Here is a 21,485-nt window from a genome sequence, read left to right as displayed (position 1 = left end):
AAACAAACAAGAATTAAACGCATGGATTTTCAAAATATTGTCGAGTTTGATTTGATAAAGTTTCGAACAATATAGAACAAATAAACGTTTTTTATATCATATATTGCATTTCAAAAGGAACGTACGCTTTTTCTTAACTAGAGACAATTAACCGTCGTACTAGTATTTTAATATCATCTATACCTTGGCATTTCCAATATCCATTCATGAGATATCCAGTGTTACACACACATTCAAAACTCCCTGGAGTGTCAACACAACTTGAATTATCAGGGCAGTTGTTTGAGCCATCAACAGAGCATTCATTCACGTTTTCGGCACAGGTAGTGCCCATCCACCCAGCTTTACAAGAACATTCTCCGTTTATTCCGTTGCATGATTGAGTATTGTCTTCGTTACATAAACATGGCGAAGCACAGTTCTGACCGTAACGCCAGTCTGAACACTCTAAAACATGAACACACATCAATTTTGTTTCGAGTTCAAAGTAGAATCTTTTCGGTACTTATGCGTCATGTTACATTAGATGTCCTACACATATAATACATTTTGAATAATTAGAAAAAACCATTACGTAATATATGATTGTATAATATGATATGAAGCAGGAAAAAAGTAAATGCCAAGTACGTTATAAACTTATGTTATGTTGAAACAAAAATAGATTGTAACCGTTTCATTGAATCTAACCTCTACAAGTAAACCCGTCAGATAACAGTTGGGATCCGGTATCACATGAACAAACGTATCCCCCATCTTTGTTTGAGCACTGATGTGTACACGCATCTGTTTCCTGTTGGCACTCGTTTATATCTGAATCAACACACATAATAACATAAAGCATATATTTAGGTATATCATTGCCCATCCCTTCTTTCATTTGTTTTGAAATTGCATAAACATCGGCTAATTCGCCACTTATGATGCCAAGTGTATATCGTTTACCATGTATTGCAATAATCAATTACATTCAAATTACATGTACATGGATTGAGCACATCAACACAGAAAGCAAAGTTGTATCAAAGCAGTACAACTTTACAAAAATCAATGATTCAACAACTTTACCGTTGCAGGTTCCGTTAATCAAGCAAAAACCCTTTGGACAGGTACAATCAAAACTCCCGTCCGTTACAGCACATGTAGCATTTTGCGGACAGCTGATACGTTGGACATCACTACACTCATTTTCCGCTGAAAAAGTGTGTAGCCTTATTTTGAATATCATCTTGAATTACCTGTAGCATTTTGGTCGCATAAAGTTAAATATGTTATTATAATACGCTTAAATAACAGATTTTGCAAAATAATATAGTTTTGTTAAATTAAACGCTATTCTCATCTTTATTATAAAACACTTAAATAAAAGCAGTCCATACGTATGCAGGATTGTCTGTCCGCGAGGTTCAATCTGTACCCGTTATCACAGAAGCATTTAAAACTGCCGACAATGTTTTCACACTGATGTTCACAGTTGTGCGCTCCATTGCATTCATTAATATCTGAAAGACGAAAGTTACTGTTAAAATGTAAGTGAAAATACATGAACGTACATTAACAACTCCAAAAAGGTATAGTTTAACCAAGTGGCCACAGCACAACATCAAGACTGAGAGAGTGCAGTTCATATGGTATATCATAGAATCATTAGTAAAAACAGTTAAAGTTATGTTATGGACTTGGCATGATGCTGAGGTTTACCTGTACAACTTCCGCCATTTTGCAAAAATCCATGTCGACAACTGCATTCGTAGCTTCCGTCAGTGTTATTGCAATACTGTTCACAGTCGTGCGTCGATCCCTTCACGCATTCATCGATATCTATGAATTTAATCCAATGAAAATTAAGTTTACCAACCCATTGTTTATTAAACTGAAATGTTTCAAGCTAGAAACGGGCACTATAAAGCAATATACTTTTGTTATGCATACAAACAAATTGAAACAATTACCCAAACATTCGCCTGATATTTCGTCAGCGGTGTAGCCTGTTTTACACTGACAAGCGGCTGACCCGGGCGCATTCACGCACTGTGTGTATGGAAGTATGCAGTTAACTGCGTTTAAAGCACATTCGTCAATATCTACATCGCAGTTAGGTCCCGTCCATCCAATCTCACAAATACAACCTAAACAGGAAAACAATATTATGAAATCTACAGAAACAAGCTCAAAAGCCAAAAGTTTAAAATAAACCTCATTTAATGGTACAGGGTAAACGCCAAAGACAAACACAAACAAAACACATTGAATAACAGAACAAAAGTCCACAAACAACACAGTACATATATACCATATTAAAAACTAGGAGTGTTTATTAAGAATCGTTAAGTACCGCCTTGGACCGGTCAGTAAAATAGTAAAATGTCTATCTCCTGGGGGAAGGGGGGGGATAAACCAGATTGTGTGCACAACCTCACTCTTATCTCTACAATACCGAATAAAGTAAAAGCGTTAAGGGTACATTTTAGCAAAGTATGAATTAACTTGAAACTTAATACTAACACAACTGTTAATGAACTAATAGGTAAACCCGAAGTACGCCAGCTGCAGACGAAATTTTACAATTAAGGGTACATAATGCAACACCTTTAAAAGATACGATGTAGTTATTGGGAACAAACAAAGAAAACATTATCATCAAGAGGGCCATGATGGCCCTAAAACGCTCACCTAAACAAAGGGCCACAACTCTGTTATAAATTCTCAATAAAGATGTTGCAATTGAAACATATCTTTACTGATGACGATGCATTGTTATATATATATAAAGGGTCATTCAATGAAGCTACCTTTTGACTTTCATTGAATTAGGTCTAGTTCTTTCAAACATTGTTTTTAAAGCAAAGCAGTTAGTCGGCCATTATGTTGTCGTTGCTGTTGATCAATTTCAATGCGTTGCTGTATTTTTGTAGAGGGTCATGCAATGAAGCTTCCTGTAAAGTTTCAGTGAATTTGGACTGATAGTTTCAGAGGTGATGTATTTAAACCAAAACAGAAAGATTGGCTAAATTGCTACTGATTATGATCAATCGCGACTCCTTTTTGTGTTTTTGTAGAACTTTACACAAGAAAGCTTCCTGTAATGTTTCTTTAAATTAGGAGTCGCAGTTTCAGAGGAGATGTTTTTTTAAAGCAAACAGAATGTCAGCCATTTTGTTGTTGTTGCTGTTGTTTTTGATGATGATTAATCGTTACTCATTGTTGCATTTTGTAGAGGTCACCCAAGAAAGCTTCCTGTAAAATTTCATTGAATTTGAAGTGGTGGTTTCAGAGGGGATGTTTTAAAAAGCAAAAACAGGAAGTCGGCCATTTTGTTGTTGTGGTGATGATCAATCGTACCCCCTTGTTGTATTTTTGTAGAGGATTACATAAGGAAGCTACCTGTAAAGTTTAATTTAATTTGGACTGATAGTTTGAGAGCAGATGTTTTTAAAGCGAAACAGGAAGTTGGCCATTTTGTTGATTTTGTTGTTGAAGTTGATCAATCGTGACCCCTTGTTGAATTATTGAAGAGGGTCACCCAAAGAAGCTTTCTGTAAAGTTTCATTAAATTTGGAATGGTAGTTTCAGAGGAGATGGGATTTTTTATTGCAAAACAGAAAGTCAGCCATTGTGTTGCTGTTGTTGATGATTAATCGTGATTCCTGTTGTATTTTGTAGAGGGTCATCCAAGAAAGCTTCCTGTAAAGTTTCATTGAATTTGGAGTGGCAATTTCAGAAAAGATGTTTTTTAAAGCAAAACAAGAAGTCGGCCATTTTGTTGTTGTTGTTGATGACCAATCATGCCCCCTTGTTGCATTTTTGTAGAGGGTCACATAAGGAAGCTACCTGTGAAGTTTGATTTAATTTGCAATGGTAGTTTTAGAGCAGATGTTTTAAAGTAAAACAGGAAGTTGGCCATATTGTTGACGTTGTTGTTGTTGATCACCCAAGAGGGTCACCCAAGGAAACTTCCCGTGAAGGTTAATTGAATTTGGAGTGGTAGTTTCATAGGTGATGTTTCTTTAAAGCAAAACAGAGTCAGCCATTTTGTTGTTGTTGCTGTTGTTGTTGTTGTTGCTGATCAATCGTGAATACTTGTTGTATATTTGTGGAGGGTCGTCAAAGGAAGATTCCTGTAAAGTTTCATTGAATTATGACTGGTAGTTTCAGAGAAGATGCTTTTTAAAGCAAAACAGGAAGTCGGCCATTTCGTTGTTGTTGTTGATAATCAATCATAACCTCTTGTTGTATTTCTGTAGAGGGACACCCAATGAAGCTTTCTGTAAAGTTCCATTGAATTTGGCCAGGTAGTTTTAGAGGAGATGTTTTTAAGCCATTGTTTACAGACGGACGGATGGACTGGCTGACGGACGGATGACGGACAAAGAACGATCACAATAGCTAACTTTGAGCATTTTGTGCTCTGGTGAGCTTATATTAAAAACACGACATATATTTGCAAAACTTTTTACCAAATAAATTTCTACGTAAACTAGAAATGTGTCCATAGGACACGGATGCCCCCACTTCGATTTTTTGTCACAGAAAATAAGCCATAATGATTATTCAGGATAATCTCAAGTCTTTTTTTGCAAATAAAGGGCCGTAACTCCTAAATGACAAAAGCGATTTCCATGGCTATCGAACTTGATCAAGATATTATGGTCACAATCATGTATGTAAAGTTTGGTAAGGATTGGACACATACTTTTCAAGAATTAGATTGGAAACATATATTTTTGAAGTATTTTTGGCAAAAAAGGGCCGTAACTCCTTAATGACTAAAGCGATTTCCATGACTATCGAACTTGATCAAGATATTATGGTCACAAACATGTGTTTAAAGTTTGGTGAGGATTGGACAAACGGTTTTCAAGAATTAGATCGGAAACAATCTTCGGGACGTACGTACGTACGTACAGACAGACAGACAGACAGACGTACGTACGGACAAGGGCAACCCTATATGCCGCCACTTTGTGGGGGCATAAAAATTAAAAGAAAGAGACGTAACACGTTAGAAAATTCCTAGCACGCCCAAAACGGTTTTAAAGATAAAACGAATCTGCAACATTTTCATAAAACAAAAACACTGACAGTTTAGTTATGTAAGGACGCCATATTAAACCTTGCATTTTGTTTGAGGAGTTCATCATTAAAAACAAGTATTCTTCAATGTATTGACGTTATATCCACGGTTTAACCAACATCCAAGAAATTTATTGAGTCTATCTGCCCAACTAGCTGATGAAAACATGTTTTTCTTTTACGAATTTTCTTTAAAACATCACCATAGAAATAGGGATGTGAAATACTATTAACAATCAGTGATTTAATAGTAATTTGATATAATATTGATATGAACTAAGGCGCTGCCTCTACGGGCTTGAAGTGTTATTGCCGGAATCGTAGTTCTTTTTATGAAACACGTGTTCTACAATACATGGCGGCCGGCATATTTGGCCTCTCGGGTCATCAAGAACAACAAGCTGTTTTATATAGACAAGTCGAAACACTTTTTAGTACATGTTCTTTAAAGTTAAGCACAGAGCCTTAATTTATGAATATTCATATGGCAAGGACAAAGAGGCTTTTTTTGAATGTGCTTTTCAGCTGTATAATTATTTTGATATCGGGTCTACACTCCAGTTACCAGAAAACCATTTTTTGAAGAAGTAAAAAATACAGACCATTATTTGTCTATGATTTAATGAATACTAGTATGATAATACAGGCATATCTCCATTGTTCGCCATCTTCCTTGCTACATACTTTGCATGATCTCTCAGTATTTTGATTAGTAATTAAGACCATAGTGAAAGAAATCGGCTAAGTAGTGTGAAGGTAATCGTTCCTATTAACAGATGTAAATCTTTAGAAGTATTGGTCTTTCACACCTTCCATAAAGCAAGCAGTAAGTATTTCACAGTTTATAATATATTATATATATGAGTCCTTAATTTACATAGATACACTATCTACATACATTTATAAACTAAAGCTATAAAATATAAGATAATTATGCACATGGCCATTGTAAATGAGTAATGTGATATTCATACAGTTATGTTGCAGTAGACAAATTATTAATTAATATAAACAAGAACAAGGTAGCATATAAGTATAATGAGGATAAAACATGAGCATTCAGCTGATACTGAAGACATTTTTTTTTAAAACGTAAAAGATGAGTATATGGTCACCTTAGTGCAAGAACTCAATATCTGCTTCTATATCTATATGCAGTTATGGAGTCATTGCACTAAGGTGATTTATCATATTCTTGTAACAATAACATTCAATACTCATATTTGAAGATTTAACTTCAACACTTTCCATTTCATAAAATATATCGATTTAACTGCAACATCAGTAAAACATTCCTTTGACCAAATGCATGAGACAGTATAATCCTTGATTAACAGTAAATAAAACAATTCTTTTAATATCACATGTCAAAAGCATTATCACATTTGAAAAAAACACTATATTGTTTACACAGAAAAAAATAAAAATAAAATAATAGTTAAGGAAAAAAATGAATGCAATAAATTGCCCATTGAGGTCAAACATAAGAACATTACTCAACTTTTATTAAAACTTCATTTTTTCAAACCAAAAGATTTAAGGGGTTTACTTCCATTTCAAAATCTGCAATATATTTCCATCACATAAGTGTTTTGTTTATAGTAAGTATAATTGAAGAATTAGAAAATAAATATATATAAAAAAGTAACAGAAAAAATGCATGGATTTTTTTTTAATTGAAAATGAAAATAAAAGTGAGCCTTACAATTTTCAACAAAAAAGTTTTATCATTTGAATGTGGAGGGCAACATAAGTGAATGAATAAGTTAATGCTAAAATATATTTAAGGCTTATACTAAGAATAACTGATAATCTATTGAAAAATAATGGATTGAAAGTAACTACATGGTCTTAACTAAGCAGTGTAATGTACATGTTTGTCAAGTTTAGAAGTTGTTAATAACTTTCCTGTTTGTACATGAACTAAAGCAAGTACTTTTTGCTTTTGATTGTTTTCCTTTAAAGCATTGATATAATAAAGTAAAATCCACTAATTTGAGGTTGTCATTTCTGCACACACTTGATTATGGAGGAAAATATCAAAATGTCATAAAAGTTTTGCTGTTGCATAAAGCTGCACTCTCACAGATTTACTGTTTTGACAACTTTTTTTATTCTTTGTCTTGGAATTAGATTTTTTTGGGGTAAATATCTGCTTACCAGTGATGAAAGACTGCTGACAAAAGATCAGATCGCAGATTTTCATATTTCCATTCCAAATTGAATGTTTTATGACTTAAACCGTTACTAACGGTTTAATAAAAATCCATTAAACATCGTTTTTGGGACGGAAATGTGAAAAGCTGCGATCTGATCTTTTGTCAGAAGTCTTTTATCATTGGTTTGCAGATATTTATGCAAAAACTTGTTCGTTCAAAGACAAAAAATAAAAAAGTTGTCAAAACGTTAATCTGTGAGAGTGCAGCTTTAACATCATATATCACAATAAATGAAAAAAAACAGGTATCACACATGTCAGAAAATAAATTACATAAAAAATAGTTTAATTTCTGATAAAAATAGGATAGAAACTATATTGCTAAACTATGACAAAAACAGTGCTATTACTTTGATATAAAGTCTTTTTGATGTTTTTGTTCTGAGTAATATCCCAAAATATGACATTAAATAAATACTGCATGGCTTCCAGTGTGACAGTTTAGTATTTACCCTAATGTTGACAATATGTACTGTCACACTGGAAGCCATGCAATATTTATTTTATTATACCGAACACAGTTACATTTATATACATAATATAAGATTTTTACCATAACACATCTTTCAAGTTTAATCAATTCATTCTGTAATTATTGTTTGTTTACATTAGCTGTCATTTGTTTGGAAATGTCGTTTAGAAATAAGGCAAACACCGGTTGTAACCAGATTCACAATACATTTTAATACATGTAAGCAATTTTCATAGTTCCACAGGCAATGATTTTTCCAATTTTTACACTGAAAACTATCAGTGTTTGCAATACAGTGTCAAATTATGTTAAGCTCTATGCCACCTGTTTCTTCTCTTTCATTCAACTTTAATAAAATATTGATACTTGAACACAAACACTCTTTTTTCTGTATTCACCTCCGGATCTTGGTCAATGGGGGCAGATAACTGTGGTCTTGAGCCTATTGAAACAACATTTTTTCAGAAACATACTTCAAAACTCCTATAGTTCAACTTCAGGCTATATGCAGGCTATATGCAACACATACTGAAAGTTTAACAATGATTAATTAAACACTAAATGAATGAGACAAGTATTAGCACCTGTGGTATTTTCATGAAAAAGCAGAAACAGCCATTTCCCTCAAATGGTAAGCCGCAAACCTTTGAAGAGCCATTATTTCCTTATGCATTGGAATAATTTGACCAAGTTAAGTTTTCCTTGTAGCTTTCAATAGTGTCTATAGAACAGACCAAAAAATGGCATGCCTACTCTTTTAAGATTTTTTTCTAAGCAAAATAAGGTTTTTCCACTTCATCGGCTTAGTGTTTTATATAAAAAAAGACAAAGAGCCATACTGAAATGCTTCAACTTGTCAAAATTTTGCTTTTCTGGTCCACTTATATACAAAGGTAACAGAACTGTTCAGTTTAACAAAAGAAATTTAGTGATTATGTGTTTATAGACAGTCTAAACACCACTATATGCCAAATTGTATGCTTCTGGGACAAATGGCGCAACAAAGGAAAACACCAAAACTGAAAGATTCATCACAACTGCTAGTGTACATGATGTAGAAAATGCAAAGATAGCATTATTATGCCCATTTTTAAAAATAAAATACTTTAAGTATCTGTTTTGAAGGCTAGATTTGGCATTATTAATTCAGAGTACAGCACTTCACCAATGTCTATTAGTTGCTTATTTACACCTGATTTGCTATAAATCTCACTCTTTGGAATCATTTACACATAAACAAGTACTACAGAAATGACTTACATCTTCATTCTTCTGAAATATTGGATTCAGAGCTGCATCTCCTGGATTTAGATTGCAGGACTACCGCCGGGGGGGGGGGGGGGAGCCGCAGCTAACTGGAGGTTATTGGCACATCATGATCTGCAAGCAAGACACAAAAGCAATGTTTTACACTAATAAAACTATCTGCCACTATTGTTAAAGTTTGAAAAAGGCATGTAAACACTCATTTGAGGCATACACAATCTTTTATGAATCATAAATGTGATAAATATGCAGAAAAGTTCATGAATTCAAGGATTTTCAGGACAATTTTATGAAATATATAGTCTTTTGGACATTTTGCAATCAGTTATTAACAACTCATAGGTTAATCTCATCTTATTGAGTGCCCAGATGCATTTTGAAAGCATTAAAACCAGACATGCTTAGAATTTCTTCTTACTTGGAGACGGTATTCCTTTCTCGGAAATCCTTGCCGAGAACCGGTATGGAAAACCACACGAGACCACATTTTGACCAGCACTGGTTCTTGTCCTTGAAAATTCCTCTGTGGCTACAGCAACCAGGCTGGCTATTGAAATAAGCAATAAATTAGGGTTTTTAAGACATTTATAATGTATTAAGGTTGTGTTTTTAAAACGTATGAAGGGAAAGGCTCTAATCTTTATGAAAGCGGCTCACTTTTTTTATTTCTTTTGCCTTGAGAAATGGCAAGTTTTTAAATGTATAAACTGAATAAATGAATTAATATGTATGAATTAATAAATTAACTAATGAATTAATGAAAGGTGGCATTATTTCTTTAAAATAAGGATTTTATTGTGTTGCTGTGATTGTTGAAGTAGATGTTTTCTTGTCAAAAAGCTGAAAATCATATGCACACTAATGCACCAGTCAATTGTAACCACGGCCCCCTCAGGTCTGGGGGTATACCGGGGAAAAGGGCCGTGTTTTTACTTTCCAGGTGGCCCCGCAGGGCCGGGTGACCGCGGAGATTGGGCCTTAAATAGAATATCTGGGGTGCGGGGGCATTTGGCCGGGGTTTAACCATCATTTTATACTCGCAGGCCGGGATTTTACCCGGGGTTGGCTGGACCAAAAGTCTAAGTCCCGGTTATTCCCCGGACCTGGGGGTGGGGGGGGCGTGGTAACAATTGACTGTTGCATCAAATGTGTAGTAAGTTTTGATTAATGGCTTATAGAATTTGCAATTAATGTAATGTTTGCTTAAAAGAGCAAACAAAATGTGCGAATAGATGCACAATACAGACCAAAGACTAATACAAGTCAGCAGTTTCATTAGAAAACAATATTATTTTATAAACTTACTCACTTTATACTTCAGTTTGGATACAATTTTCCATTATAAGATCTTGAAGTGCTAACAAATTTTAGCATGTCGGCATGTTGGCATACACCAAGTACAGCTCGCCCGGGTGGCGGGCGGGCTGTCTGGCTGGCTGGTTCATCATCGTTTCCTCCCGGGTCTGTTTAAAATAATAAGAAATGAAAATAAATAACCGCACAACACCTACTCAAACATACAATCATTGACACCCTAATAGCCTATACAACATACTCAATCAACACATATCTGGCATACCAGTTTAAATTGATGGGATTCAATATCTATTTGAGAGCTGGCTTTAATTTCAGTAAAAAATATATCAATATGTTTGAAACAGTGAAAGATTGTTTTTATTGTATATAAATGTCTATAAATCATCACAAAGCATATATATAATAAAAATGTTTTGAATTTTGCTATGCCTATGCTTTACTATATTAGAGCTGGCATTGTAAATGTCTTGTTAATTTTACATGAACAAAACTGCTTTTTTAGTAATTCATATAGACTGTGTTTTAAGAACAAATTGAGAAGAAAATATTTCTCTACCATATTCTATCTCAAGTCAAAACAGCTGTTAGGAAGAGTAAATTGCACAACTACAAGCATGTTAAAAACTTCTGAAAAATATTGCAAAAACCGCCACTGTTTTGGTGCTGAACTCATGACCCCGCATTTTCTGATTATATGCAGGAGAAAAAAGGTTTTATTAACATTGCTTGTCGGGGGTTTCCCCTCCCGAACCCACCCCATTTACATAATTAATAACTTAACTGTCATTTTTTTACTTTGTAGGAAAGAGTTTGTCTAAAACTGTCTTGCATGCTAAATATACATGCCTTCAGCTGAATAATTTTGAAAAGAGGTTACTTAAAGTTAGAAATTCTGTGTGGAAATATGTGCCAGTTTAAGCACGACATGTCAATACATTTCATCTCGCCTAAAGATATCCTTCTGAAAAACTTTTTAAAAAAAATCACCAGTAAGACACTGTAGCTCTAGTGTTTTCATATGTTATCTTGTAATTCTGCCAAAAAGAAACACTGCCTTTTATGCTGAAACCTCCCCTGGGTTCATAATCTATAATTCTCACATTATAATGCTTGTTGAAACCAAGTCAAACATGCCAAATTTGATGGTTGTCGGAAGGGGAAACAACCCCTCCCGAAGTCATCTGCCCCACTCTGCCATGACAATTTATTTTATTCAATAAACATTTTTAATTTTTAAACTGGGTTGAAGTGTGTTAAGACCAGCAGCCGAGTTAGCTCTGAGTAGCTATATAGAGTTCCGGCTGCGGTGTTGTGTTTAATCACCTCACTGGGCATAATTACACTCAGGTTACCCACAATCGTGGCAGCAGAGCAGAAGTGCCTACATGTCGGCCTAAATGGTTAAAGGGACTGTGTCACAGATCTATAAGCACCAAAAAAAGTTTTTTTCTGTAACAAATCTCAGGACACCCACTAGCTAATCACGCATAAGGAATTAATTCTACCTGGTATTCTTTTTTAATGGAAAAATATGAAATATCTCCTGAACTTATATAAATTCTAAACTATGTGATACCTCAGTAAGTAAGTTTCAATGCATTGTACACATTGATGCCAAATATATGATATTTTTCGACAATTCTCATTTTTGTCGCTATTTTATCATCTGTGAGACAGCCCCTTTAATGGGCGGACGAGTCTAGTCTGTGTGAGTTGAAACCAGCTGCCCATTTAACTCAGTTGGCAAGAGCGCCGTGCTAGTGTTCTTGCGGTCGTGAGTCTGAGCCCAACACCAGGCTCACTTTTCTCCTCAGGTTTACCATAAGCATGCACAATGATTTTTAATGAAAAAGTAATGTTTTTTTAGATTTAGTTTTCACTACTTAAGTTTTAACATTTTTATTCATTACTTTAATTTTACAATACAATAAACGAAGTACACAATCGCATAGTTAACAGTTAGTTTGGCATGTATAGTGATGAAATTATTACCTGAAAGTCATATCTGGATACCGATTTCATCAACTTAGCTTGTTCAATATCCGTAAAAACCAACGTTATGTCATTATGGTGTCCAAACAGCAACGTATGAACGATTGAATTTACAATAAAAAGTATAATTCTTAGTACAACGCACCGTGAAAGCAACGTTAAATCCGTGTTTTTGCATCATGACGAAAGTTTCTATATAATAGACACATTGAAGGAAGACGTCACGCGCACCTGCAATGTGCCTATATGCAAATCATTGTTTACATCAGCTGTCGTAAAATGCGCATAAATACATTTAACTTAATTATTTAGATATCCAGTTTAAACGGTATTTTTTAAGATGTGGGGTAAAAAAACACAATTGTTGTGACAAACCCTGTTCGTTTTGTATTATTATTGCAGAGTTATGAAATATAATTTCCGGTCAAATGAAGTACTCTTTAGACGTGTATTCATAATATGTGTTATCCACTCCTTTTATGGAAGTGCCGAAGGTGGATTGTACATGTACCTCGGGTATTTCCGTATTGATTTTCATTGGTTAACGGAGGTCAAACCCCGCCCTAAACATGTACAATTTGCTTGCCGGCATGCACGCGCTTTATATGAACAATGTATGACGAGTTTTTCTGGTTCTCATTTTCACGGTTCAGTGGTGCCCAAATTTTTTAATGCCTATCACTCCGGCAAAAAAGAAGTAGTCCCTTGCATACACGTACAAACCGTAAGAGGGCTTGTACAGACAAACGCTTCGCGTTTGTCTTCAAGCCCGTATAATGATCAGTAACAAATTTTGAGAAAGTTTTTCTTAATTGATGATATCTGAAACTCTGTTTTAGAAGATTTTTTCGTCATGAGTTTACTGCGAGAGCTGAAATTATTGACATATGTGCATATTCTAGCGACTTTTATCAACTGTGCAATAAAGATTCCATATAATTGTGAACTAGGAACATCTCCATCTAAGGAAGGTTAATGAATTATTGTGAAATTAAAATCAACACTTTTATCATAAATATTGATATTTAAATTATCTTCCCTTCCTTTGAGTTGCAGATCTAAAAAGGATAATTTTTGACTTGATGTTCTAGATTTATTAAGTTGCAATTGTGAAGGGTAAATCGATTTAATATTATCTGTAAAAACCGGATTATCCTAGTTAACTTAGTACCATCAATATATCTATAAGTTTTATTGAAATTATTAACAAGAGCTAGATCTCCAGACTAAGCTACTTCCACCATATACATATTTCATAACAATATAAAAAGTAAAGGTGCACATTTAAATTCCATCGGAATGCCTATTGTTTGTGTATATAAATATTTTTAGGAACGAATAATTCAGTATACAAGTTAATACTTCAATGACTTCTGTGCATGTCCAATAGATATATTCATCTGAGCGATCTTTATTTATGGAAGAAAACAGGACATTGTTAAAAAGGAAAGACCCTTACATTTTTTATATCAGAAATACCTTACAAATATGGTGTGCATGTGTAATGAACAGTAGTCTACGTATAATACAACTGTTGATCTAATCTAAGGATGCAAAAGCTCAAGTATATCAAACAAACTTGAATTCTACACAACAAAACATAAAGAACAAGTAGAAGTCCATCATAGTTAATTCAATAGCCACAATAGAACGGATAGTGATATAGAATAAAAGTAAAAACAACAATATTCACTATATCTATGTAAAATCGTTGTTCGGAAAATGCGCGAATTTTAAAAGAAATATATTCAATATATACAATAGATATTTATAACGCTGTTGTTAATGTATCTGAAATGGTACACATATAATGGAATCTTTATTGATTTGTTGAAAATTGGTGTATTTTATCAAACGTTACATATATCTTTCAAGCATCCACGACAAATACACTCGAGTTGTCGAAATAATCTGAACGGTATAATAGCATCAAAGTTTGTTAGTTAGATTTGACGCTGAAACCTGTGACAGTTTTGAAATAATATCTAGATCAAAATCAATGCACTACCATACCTCTTGTATTATTGCATATGCCCTTAATGCAGCTGCACTCTTTTGAACAATCTCGACCAAAATGGAATTCATCGCATTCTGAAATAATATTGGAAGTAGTGGCTGATTTTATTAATCATCAGATATATAGTTTAGTTAGTGTTATATAGTTTACAATGACAAATATGTTGTCTTATGTTTTTGAACATGCTACCTCAAACCATAATCAAAGGATTTGAAATCTAATCTTACTCTTTAATATGCAAAACAAAATTTAAAAAAAGATGCTGTATTTGAAAAGACATTGCTGATATCACTTCAATCAAACGTTTTAAATGCTGAAAACAGTCAAAGTCAAATTGTATGAAGTGGCCACAATGCGATTAAGGTATACAATACCTGTGCATGTGCGACCATCGTTTTCCAAACGAGCACCTATTGGGCATTCACACTGATATGATCCGTCAGTGTTCATACACGTGGCAGCGGAATCGCAGCCATTCAACTCGATATTTTGACATTCATTTACATCTAAAGACAATGAACTAAATTGATATACAATCTCTGAGAGATGTTTCCGACGTATACATATATATTTGATAAACACAGTAGAGTGATCAGTTTTATCTGCGACTGTAAAGTGGCTGGGATGTAAAGTAAAACATAGGTAATACTAATAATTCCTTTAATAAATGCACAAAGTCCGACATCAGTTTTGCGAATGCGCATGTTTGAAACTGTTTATCAATCAATGTAATACACTGCCACGTATCTAGAATGAAATAGTTAAACAGTATTTAGCTGGCCATAAGAACGAAATGAATAAATGAATTCATTAGGCAGCTGTCTTAAAGATCATGAATACTGTTAATTAGACAAAGAAAGACACTAACCAAGGCATGTCTGTGCATCTTCACCTAAAACAAATCCTTGTCGACACCTACATTCTGCTGTGTTATCTTTGACCACACAGTATTCGAGACATGTCAGATTATACAATGTTCTGCACGGGTCTGAAACTGGAAAAAAATCAGAACACTAGATATGTAGACTTCCATAGTATAATGCAGTTTTTACCAATTACAATTAAAGTGTCATTTTTAAATAAACACCAAGGCACACCAATTTAGGCGACTTACTTTGGGTACATGCCCTACGATCATCACTCAATTTATAGCCAAAGTGGCAATAGCAGTTGTAGGAGCCAGGCTTGTTCTCGCACATCTGTGCACAGGTTGCAGTTCCACCAGCACATTCATCAACATCTAAAGATAGGTTAGCTCTAATTAATGTTTTTTGAACGAAATTGATTAAAAACAGATACCATTCGTTCTGTAAATACTGCAATTATTTCTTTCAATTAACTCATTATATGTGATAATTATCTGAAATAATATGTTTTATTCCTTGCATTAAACTGGTACTTACCTTGACACGACGTTCCATTTATTTTGACATAACCAACGCGACAGTCGCAGCTGTAACTGCCAATGTTGTTTAAACACATTTGTTGGCATCCATGCAACGACGCATCGGCACATTCATCAACATCTGTGTATCATTATAACAGGCAATGTACATTTTCATTAAGACATGAGGTAATTGATGCATAATATAAATATAAATTAGCATTTCTACTAAAACATATCCTTAAGACTGATATTATTGAGACTTTCGGAGTAAAAAACACATTCATATTGACAGTGAAACATTTATAAAATAAAACGACTTCTCTAAACACTTACCTATGCATGCATCTTCGTCGTTCTTCTCATACCCATTTATACAATCACACGTGTAAGATCCAACAGTATTAGTGCAATACTTTCGAACATCTGCGCATATGTCAGGATCTACGTCACACTCATTGATGTCATCATCGCACGTGCTTCCGATCCATCCCGCATCACACATACAACCCCTTACAGGGTTGCATTCAATCGCCCCTCTTCCGGTACATTCACACGTATTGTTGCATTCATGTCCATAATATGGTATTTCGCATACTGGATAAATATAATTTAACGAATGAACAATCGCAAACAGTTTCGTAAGCAGCAATTTTTTACTTACTATGAAGGAAGATGTTACAATCTGAATTATTATAAAACACATTTCCTAAAAATATGTCCTCGTTTTACCTGGTTCAATTTCAACATTATATGGATAATGAAAGTTTTGAAATTTAGGGTTTGTTACTAGAATATCAGTCTTTGAACATACCAGAACAAGTGGATATTCCTTCTAGTCGGTATCCATCTAAACACGTACATTCGAATCCACCACTGAAATTGATGCATTCTTGGGGACATATGTGTCGCAGACATTCGTCAATATCTGAAAATATATACACTCTCTAGTACGTTTTCTGTACAAAAGTATTGACGTTCGTTTTCGCATAAATGCCCCCGACAAATCAACGACGTAGTAATTTCGCCGACCTACTTATCATGTAAATGGTAGTTAAGCGCATGTACATTACGCACTAGATATAAACAGTTTAAAACGGTAAAATCAGAGTGAACAAACACAACATTATTCATGGGAACTGCCATTTTAAGGGGGAGGGGGGGGGAGGGGGCATTCAAGATTGCATTAATGCCCATGAATTGAATGTCAATCCTTAAATATCACCAAATATAAGAATATAACATTTTTTAGCCAAAATATCTTATGAGAATATGTACCCATATATATTACCAAATAAGTAATAAAAAAAAATGGAGTGGACGGGTAACAAGAACAAACTGTACTTATTCAAGTTGATTTTTAGAAAAAAGTTGAAATAAAGACTGTGCTTATATAAAATGTTCAAGGAACATATCTAGTTGCTAGAGTAAGCCCTATGCAAATTGTTAACAAATGCGTATGGAATATCCCATGCATATTGCTAGGATTGATACGAAAAGTCAAAGCCATATATGGGAACAATCTTTACATGGTACAAATAGTCCATACTTTGCTTAAGGGCTCATTCAAACCTTTGACCTTTTACATTCAATGCAAGACTGTGGTAAATATCCACTTAGATATAACATAGTTCATACTAAACATTAAAACTGCATCATTAGTTTTAAATGTCGATGCCTATTACTTTCTTCTTCAAATATTAAAACCTTTGCAATTTTCTCCCGAGTCATCCAGCTCAAATCCTCTCTCGCAAAAACATTTTGTTGTATTGTATTCGTCCACTGTGCATCCAGCAGTGTTGGTACAATTTATGATGGCAGAGGCACATGGATTAACGTCGCCTGTAATACAATTTAATTGGTTTTCTTATAATTATCGCCGATCAATTTATTGATTATTAAAACATCTAAATCTATGTTAAGTCGTTCTTACCTAGTAAGCATTGCCCAGTGAGTTCTTTCAGAACAAAGCCCGTCCTACATTCACATCGAAAACCGCCGTACAAGTTGACGCACACCTGACTACAGTTATGAGATTCGTCTTCGCATTCATTCATATCTGTAAAGTACAAAAGCAGACAATTCAAACATATCAACCGACATGCAACGTATTGAAATACAAAACAGGCCGGTATTGATATACATTAGCTACCATGAACAAATATCACACCGTAATCAGATATTGCAAATATACACATTGTATGTAATTGCTACATTTTATTCAAAATCGTTTTGAAAACCTCTGCAGGCAGAAAAGTTGGTGCGGTCTTGTTGTAGTCCTTGCTCACATACACATATGAAACTTCCTTCGGTATTTATGCAAGACTGTTGGCAAGAACTTTTACTTGCGCATTCATCTATGTCTGAAACAAGAATGATTTCGTCTAAGACTGCTTGTATGAGTGTATTTTATATTTTCTAAGCTTAACAGCTGAATGGACCTCAAGACAGATACAAAGTGTGTGTGTGTGTGTGTGTGTGTGTGTGTGTGTGTGTGTGTGTACATCAAGTGTGCTCCGTTCACAAGGTATGTGAACATATTCTAAGAATATCTCAAACTAGAAGAAAGACTCAGGTAAAACATGTTTTGACTTATTATAGATGCTGCAAATTTATTTCATTGATTATGATCGTCATCATAATTATTTGAGATCTTCAGATATATTGCGTTATTCTTCTGCCTCCCATGTTTTTGAAGTAATGTTCTCTAAAAGGCATGCTGGTTTAACCGATACTTCAAAAATACTAGGCAAATACAGGGAAAATCCAATTCGTCAAATCTTTCAAGTATAAATAAGAATTACAATTGAGTAAAGAGTAAGGAAATGTACCTATGCATACGTTGTCGTCGTCTTCGCGAGCCGTGTATCCTAATGGACACTCACTACACATATACGCTCGTCCTTGTCTTTGCTGCTCCTCTGGTGACAAGTCAGTGCAGGTACGTCCAAGGGAACAAGGTTTACCCGCACAACCATCGTAGGTACTTTCGCAGTTGATTCCTGAGAGAACAGAGGGATAAAAAATCATATTAAATTAAGTTCTATGGTCAAATTAGCTGATATTGTTTATTTTAGTATAGTTATATAGGTTACGTTGAAAACTAGGTGGCTCAATTTCGCTTGAATCGAAATCCTCGCTGGCCCGAATTGTGAAAAAAGGACTGACATTTTTTCTATATGTTCATGTAAATTCAATCGGATAGCTTTATTTGATCGATTGACCAATTTTTTCCACGCTCGATGTTCTCAGTCCAAAGTAAATATCACACTTTGTTCTGTTAGATTGGCTCAATTCCATTAAAGCGGTCTAAGGTAAAAACTTTATACCTTGTTTTTTCTCGATTACTTAAAGGTGCAAGTCACTTTCATTCGCCTGATTTATATCATAATCATCATCTATGAAACTGACCATACAGTTTGAGCGAACATGTTATCACTATAAGTACATTTTTTTCACGACATGTGTAAATCTCACTGTATGTTGGGAATCCTCGTTCGTATGAAATCGGCAACCAAAAAAGTTTCGGTCTCATGGGCTAAGGCAACACAGAAAAAGCTAACTGTCAAACACTAAATATCATGAAACGTTACCGTCATATCCTGGCTGACATTCACACTCGTAGTATCTGAAATTATCGTCATCCCGATCGACCCTTAAAACTGGCGTACACCTGCCATGGTTGTTACACCCTGTACAAACGACCACGGATATAACATGCTCGACCGACGCGAGACCTTCCTGATTTACGGCCTGATACCTATTGTTGAGTAAATGGACACACTCTTTAAAACGGGTTTACTTTATAATTAGTTAACAGTATGGAAATCATCTTGCAGCCTTTAATAATCACAGTTTAAAGATCTGTTGTTTTACAACTTAACAGACATGGCGGTTATCGCTTTAACAAATATCAATCAAAGGCATAAAGGACATTTTAGGAAATATATTATTGAATAGGAAGAATTTTGACACCCGAAAATGTTAATTTAAACTTGCAAATTGCTACTTTATTTTTCGAAAATGCATTGTTGCAAATTGCTACTTTATTTTTCGAAAATGCATTCTTCAGCGTTATGTTTTGCTCGCATGTCAGAAAATTTAAAGGGTTTTGAATGGATCGTTGGTTATGCAGAGACTAAAAAACATATCACAAATTGTGTTTAATATGAAGAAAAACATCAGCACTAATAAGCCTCTGCTATACCTTAATGGAGAGGATATGTCACCAGTATGTGTATACGTTATGGTAGACGACAATCGATTAAATGTAGCATTATATGTGTTGTTTCCCAGGACCTGTATATCGATGTTGTCGTCAACATTTACAGTACATGTCACGTTTTCCCCTACAGTGACGTTGACGACATTGCAGCCCTCAATAGTTGGTATAACCTTATCTAGATTTCAAATAGAAATTAAATAAAATCAATAATTACTGAACTCATTTACGACAATGGCTATTGTAGAGCTCTTTGGATATGCAAATCATTATCTCAAATGTTATTTATACGTGTGTGGCTTATGACTCAACTGTCATAATTAATAACAGAAGAGTGTAGCGAATGTCCGATTAACAAATAATGATTGTAAGAAAGAATTTAAGGAAACTCCAAATGATAAAGATATCAGTCTTAGTTGAAATGTTGATTATTTATAATTTGTTGAGAATGTGTCATCAATGTTATCAATAATGTCATATTCGGTGATCCCGGAGGAGTTAACATTATATAATTACACATGTACGGTTAATAGCGTACCGAGTAGCATTACATACGGTCGTTTAACACTAAACGCTAGATGTTGCTATACCTATTTCTTCCTGATCTTGGTCAAACTGCTGTTTTCTATTCACTGTATCTGCAGCGATCGCCGGATTCAGTGTGAGTGCAAAGTCGTAAATACATTCTGTGCTTAATGTTCCATTGCAAGCCTCTACGGCCAAAGCCATTGTGACATTATCAACCTCGTCCAGAAAGAGTGGTACGTATGAAGAGTTGTGAAAGTTATCGTGATCTTTTTCATCCTCATAGAAGAACACGGTTGTTCTTTCATTTACAGCCCCTAAAGCAAATAAATTATATACGGCTCGAAAAAGAGGCCAAAATTGACAGAAGTGTGGTAAAAATAAAACGTTCTTTCGCATAAATATAAAGGTACTAAAACTCTTCTCGAACACTTCTCGAATTAGTACTTTTTTGTATTGTGATATTGACTAGGTTTTTTAAAAAATTGTTGAACATTTCATATATTATTCCAGACAACAATACATACATGTTTGACCATAGAAGAAAATTTCACGCTCTGATGAGGAGGAGTTGAGAATAGTTTCATTTGGAAACTTCAAGTCATTAGAAGGATCGCCGTCAAAATTTCCCAGAATGCCACGTGTTATGTTTGCATAAGTTGATGGTACTGTTGTACTCAAAGATAACATCTCGACACCAACGCCTATGTCCAGCATAATACCTTTTACAATTCAAAGCACCATAATTATTAAATAGATATCAACTCGGTACTTCATCATTACATAAACATAGAGTTATAGGTTTAGTTTTATATTGAAATGACTTTAAGCTATGCAATAAACACTAATTCGTTTCAAAAGAGATATATTTCAGCAATGTCGCGTGAATTGAGAGCGGTTATAAATATTAATTGTACACTACCAACCACACATGTTTTTCATATTTAACACATCGAAGAGTCCTTTCCTGGCCGCGGACTTTATCTTTTGAATCTTATT

At 34.5% G+C, this 21,485-nt stretch overlaps 1 protein-coding gene across 4 annotated transcripts in view; it reads right to left on the bottom strand.

The window, feature by feature from the left end:
- The window catches only part of LOC128211461 (uncharacterized), a 73,294-nt gene that overhangs the window by 17,301 nt on the left and 34,508 nt on the right, over positions 1 to 21,485 (bottom strand). For all 4 annotated transcript variants that reach the window (XM_052916278.1, XM_052916279.1, XM_052916281.1 and 1 more), the window contains 21 exons: positions 21,014 to 21,208; positions 20,552 to 20,803; positions 19,947 to 20,139; positions 19,333 to 19,499; positions 18,571 to 18,741; positions 17,980 to 18,102; positions 17,673 to 17,798; positions 17,447 to 17,581; positions 16,554 to 16,667; positions 16,076 to 16,336; positions 15,759 to 15,881; positions 15,470 to 15,595; positions 15,224 to 15,349; positions 14,730 to 14,861; positions 14,352 to 14,429; positions 1,953 to 2,129; positions 1,702 to 1,821; positions 1,380 to 1,502; positions 1,069 to 1,194; positions 691 to 813; positions 184 to 447 (listed from right to left, as the gene is read on the bottom strand). In XM_052916278.1, the coding sequence (XP_052772238.1) occupies positions 184 to 447; positions 691 to 813; positions 1,069 to 1,194; positions 1,380 to 1,502; positions 1,702 to 1,821; positions 1,953 to 2,129; positions 14,352 to 14,429; positions 14,730 to 14,861; positions 15,224 to 15,349; positions 15,470 to 15,595; positions 15,759 to 15,881; positions 16,076 to 16,336; positions 16,554 to 16,667; positions 17,447 to 17,581; positions 17,673 to 17,798; positions 17,980 to 18,102; positions 18,571 to 18,741; positions 19,333 to 19,499; positions 19,947 to 20,139; positions 20,552 to 20,803; positions 21,014 to 21,208 (3,255 nt within the window). The remainder of the gene's footprint in view (positions 1 to 183; positions 448 to 690; positions 814 to 1,068; positions 1,195 to 1,379; positions 1,503 to 1,701; positions 1,822 to 1,952; positions 2,130 to 14,351; positions 14,430 to 14,729; positions 14,862 to 15,223; positions 15,350 to 15,469; positions 15,596 to 15,758; positions 15,882 to 16,075; positions 16,337 to 16,553; positions 16,668 to 17,446; positions 17,582 to 17,672; positions 17,799 to 17,979; positions 18,103 to 18,570; positions 18,742 to 19,332; positions 19,500 to 19,946; positions 20,140 to 20,551; positions 20,804 to 21,013; positions 21,209 to 21,485) is intronic.

Source organism: Mya arenaria, chromosome 12 (assembly GCF_026914265.1).
Source record: "Mya arenaria isolate MELC-2E11 chromosome 12, ASM2691426v1".
Classification (NCBI taxonomy): Eukaryota; Metazoa; Mollusca; class Bivalvia; order Myida; family Myidae; genus Mya; species Mya arenaria.
The sequence above is the reverse complement of the archived record's forward strand: the minus strand, read 5'-3'. Positions and strand labels throughout refer to the sequence as shown.